The following is a 4,395-nucleotide window of genomic DNA, read 5'->3' on the forward strand; positions in this document are numbered from 1 at the left end:
GAAGAATAAAACAACCAATGCAGTTGTAGAGCTTGTATGTGTGTGTGTGTTCAATTTACATAGAGAAATAATAGTCTATAGTTTAATATTTTGTAAAAGGTCTTGAAGGCATTATATGATATGAGCCATGTTGGGTGACATGAGTGTATTTGTGTTTTTTATACTATTCAATTCAAATTCAGATCAGTCAAATCACTTCAAACAGTTTGGGCATTGATGTTTCAGTCCAGGTCACATGACATTTAGATCTTTGGATTCTAGATCAAAGCCAATTACCTCTCAGCAGATTCAAACGATTATTAGTAGACAACAGCTGCACGAAAATCTTCTCTCTGAGAACGTCCTTAAACCACCACAGACGACGGCAGTAGACCAGCGCTTCACAGCAAAATTACTTTACAAGAACTTTGTTTCATTGGATCACCTGCGTTCATTCAACATGGAAAATATCAACTGCTCAAGAGAAGAGGTAAGTTTTCTTCTAAGCAGGAGAGACTTCAGGTTAAACAATTTTTAGTTTATCCTCAAAACACAATTGTCTTTCCAATTCCAACATTCCGCTTTGTCTCTTTGAATTTATCTGAAGTTAGGATGGGACTATGTATTTACCTGTTATATGTATATTTGTGTCTTTCAGTCACTTGGACAGATGCAGACTAATAATGCTGCCCAACACAACGGGTGCAGTATCACTAAAAGGCTGCAGGCCCTCCACCGAGCTCTGCAGGACTCAAAGAGAGACAACAAGGAGCAGGCTTCTGAGATGGCGGCTTTAAAGGAGGAGGCCACTGAAAACGCTGCACTCAGAAAGCAGGCAGCAGAAAATGATGCTCTGGCTGTAGAGCGATGAAAGAGCAGCTGGCTGCTGCGCAGGGTGCACTGAATGAACAGGCGGCACAAAACGCTGCTCTGGCTGAACAAACCAGAGCTCTAGCTGCAAACTCTGCTCTGAGGAAGCTGGCTGCTGAGAACGGAGCTATGAAGGAGCAGAAGGCAGAGAAAGCTGCTCTGAAAAAGCAGGCAGCAGAAAACGCTGCTGTAGCTGCAGTATACGCTGTTCTGAAGAGGCAGCTGACTGCTGAGAACGTTGCTCTGGCAAGAGCCAGAGAGGAAGAGTTGGAGAAGAAGCTTGAAGGTCTGAAGACCGCAATGAAAACGAAGGAGGAAGAAAACGTCTCCCTGGGTGCTGATCTTCAGTGCCTGCACACGGACAAGGTGAAAGAGCACGCTGACTGGGAGGTGAAATTTAAAGCTCTGCATGAGAGGTATGAGGAGAAGCTGAGGTGCAGCCTCCTGGAAGAGGAGGCCAGCTTCCATCAGAGTGAGGATCCGATAAACAAGATCAAGGAGACAAATAAGGAGTTGGCTGCTGAGCTGGAGGAAGTGAAACTCTTCATACTGCAGAACATTTTGTCTCAGGTATGTCACATCAGATCATTTTAGATTTGACTTATATGGATTGTAGGTTTGTTTCATGTTTAGACTTTGAAGAAGAAAATGCTGACACTTATGTTGTTTCAGAAACTCTCATTGAAGACTGACTCAAACAAGGAGAAGGTTGAAAAGGAGCAGAAAGAGAGGAAGCAGGAAAAGAAAGAGCAACTGGAGAGAGAGAAGGAGAGGAAAGACCTGAAGAAGAGAGAAAAGAAGGAGAGGAAGCAGGAAAAGAAAGAGCAACTGGAGAGAGAGAAGAAGGAGAGGAAAGAACTGAAGAAGAGAGAAAAGAAGGAGAGAGAAGGGACAAAGAGGAGGAAGTTGTTCTCCTGTTTTCTCTTTAAACGCTGGAGCTCGTCCTAATCTCCTCTCTTATCCTTCCTCTCCCTCAACCATCCCCTCATCCTGACTCCCCCCACTCCCTTATCCCTTAACCCCTCTCCCACACATGTATTATATAGGTATATATTTTTTGGAAAATAGACAATAACAAATAAATAACAACACAACAGCTCTTTTATTCCAGATGCTGGTTAGTATACATCAATCTCAATTATAAAAACTAAACATGTATATGTAAATAATGACATATGGTGTTACGTGTATTGAGTGTGTGTGTGTGTGAGTGTGTGTGTGTGTGTGCAGGGGTCTCTCTCTCTCTCTCCCTCTCCCTTGCTCTCTCCTCCCTTTGTCCTGCAGGTGAAAAGTGGAAGATTGGCTGCCAGCTCCAGAAGATCTGTGGATGGCTCACACTTCAGCCAAGTAGCCAATCAGAGACAGAGGGCACCATTTTAAAAGCCTCTCTTTTGCTTTGTTCTCCCTCTGTTGCTTTCTATCAAGCAAGGTTTGTGGTGGGGAGGTTGAACTGAGGTAAGGCTGGGGTACCCTATACATTCTCACACGTAGGAAGAAATTGTTATGTACACTAGGTTATGGGTCGTTGCCACTGATGTACTTTTATAAGTTTCAGACACTTTTTTAGATGAGATAGTCAGGCCTTTTGTGTTATTTTACTTTCTTACACATAGAGTTGAGCTAGGCTCTATTTTGTTGTACTTTGTTTATTTTGTTTGGCACAACCCCCACAGTTCCTCCTTCCCCCACATGTTTCAAACCTTCATTTGTTGTTCACCATCAGTTAAATTGTAAATAAACCTTTTTTCTTTGACTGCCTCACGTCCACCCTGAGTTCTTTCTTTGTTAATTGTCAGTGTTATTGTTTCTGCAAACACGGAAACGTAACATATGATAAAAGTTATTAGATGTGAATGCTGCATGTTGTGATGTTATGATGCTCTGCCTGATATCTTAAACCAGAGTGTCTCACAGTAGCGCTCAAACCCCCATCAAGGTCCAACAGTCTCCTTATAAAACCACTTTTAAATTCACTACATTTTAATTTGGATGTGCACCAAATGAGGGTGAAGGAATTCTGCTCTGAAACCACACACACACACACTCACAGACGTGTTTCATCTAAATTGTTTTCTTTACCATATAATGGGATTTTATATCTAAAAACTTAATAGTTACATGGATATTTTTATTTTATTTTTTTTTTTTTACTGTTGTCCAAACTGGACAAACTAAAACCTTTTGACTTTTTATGACAACTGAAGTTCAACACAGGTTCTCTTTCATGTTGGGAAGGGGAGGGTGAGGGGTGTCCAGCTGCAACATGCAACTTCACCACTAAATGTCACTAAATTTTACACACTGTACCTTTAAGAGCAGCACGAATGATGTGTGTTTTAAAGGTCTGTGTGTTTCACAGCATGTGCTTTATGAAAACCAAGGGACCAGGGATGACAGAATGTCAGTGATTCCTGCTGTCTGTGGAGGGAGCGCTCACTTGCTGCAGTTTAGAGACTTTTTGGATGTTTTGACCGATCACCTCCTGCTGATGTTAGAAGCAGGGGTCCTGCTAGAATTTTCGCCCCTCACTGGAAATAACTGAAAATTACTTTGACACAGTAAAGTCAAATGGAGCCCTATTGTTGGTTGGGATATAATTAAAGCTAACTCATTGTTTGGTATGATACAACTGGCTTTTAAATTGCTGAATGGAATGGTGGATATCAAATGTTATCATATTTTTTATTAAAATACTTCTGTGTTTGGCATTTTTGTAAAAATACTGAAAATACTTTCTGTGAGATGTCTATGTGATGTCATAAAAATGGTGTTTACTCAGTAATTTGTTCAGCCTTGTTGAGATCAGAACACTGAGGTTCAGACAATTGATGATCCGCACAAGGGGAGACCCAAAGAAGAAAGAAACACAAAGTGAGAAATGTTTGCCAGCTCGATTCTTGTTAATTCTCCACATGTTGTGCTTTGGTGTTGGTTTTACTTGGCTTGCTACTTTCAGCCTATGTTAGGTTTTCGTGGGTTGTGCACAGAAAATAAACTACGAACCATTTCATAGTTGTTGTACAAGATTACTTTATAATGATATGAGATAGTTTAATTTAGTAGATTCACACATATTTTGTGCCTTATTGTCATTAGCAGCGTTGTGCTGCATAGCCATGACACAACAGGTTGTTATCCCATCCACCACTCATGTTTGTTGTGGCTCACAACGCCTTTAAGTCTAAGTGTGTAACTTAGATGTTTAGTTTTTCGTGAGACTTGTTCTCAAATAACTATTGAACAAGGCCGCGTGGGGACGATAATTGAAAATGCACGCCTCAAGGTTTTCTACCTCTTTTACTCTTCAGAATGAGATTGGAGGCAGAGATAGGAGCATCGATATGCAGGAGTCTATCAGGAGACACGAGTGAGAGAGAGAGGCTGACCAAGATGAGAAGGGGTTATGAAGTTGAGCTGGTGTCAGCATGTTTGCTGCACATTTACAATCATTATCATTTGATAAAATAGCTGATTCCTTGCAGCTACCTATACTGGTCTTGCATGCAGTTTATGTGTATGTATATTAATGAAATGTGATTTCATGCT

The 4,395-nt window shown here is 41.0% G+C and overlaps 1 protein-coding gene across 1 annotated transcript; it reads left to right on the forward strand.

Annotated features, from left to right (window-relative positions):
• Window positions 1–342: 342 nt before the first annotated feature.
• Window positions 343–2,607, forward strand: LOC138410577 (nucleolar protein 58-like). The gene is made up of 3 exons (XM_069527362.1): window positions 343–469; window positions 638–1,419; window positions 1,522–2,607. Exons 2-3 carry the CDS (start codon window positions 847–849, stop codon window positions 1,795–1,797), a joined length of 849 nt encoding a protein of 282 aa, XP_069383463.1. The 5' UTR covers window positions 343–469; window positions 638–846; the 3' UTR covers window positions 1,798–2,607.
• The last annotated feature ends 1,788 nt before the right edge of the window (window positions 2,608–4,395 follow it).

Source organism: Paralichthys olivaceus, chromosome 6 (genome assembly GCF_024713975.1).
Source record: "Paralichthys olivaceus isolate ysfri-2021 chromosome 6, ASM2471397v2, whole genome shotgun sequence".
Taxonomy (NCBI): domain Eukaryota; kingdom Metazoa; phylum Chordata; class Actinopteri; order Pleuronectiformes; family Paralichthyidae; genus Paralichthys; species Paralichthys olivaceus.

Bases quoted from the DNA above. Each gene is read 5' to 3' on its own strand.
- LOC138410577 (XM_069527362.1), top strand. From the start codon at position 847: ATGAAAGAGCAGCTGGCTGCTGCGCAGGGTGCACTGAATGAACAGGCG. The intron at 1,420-1,521 runs GTATGTCACATC...ATGTTGTTTCAG, and splicing joins TGCAGAACATTTTGTCTCAG to AAACTCTCATTGAAGACTGA.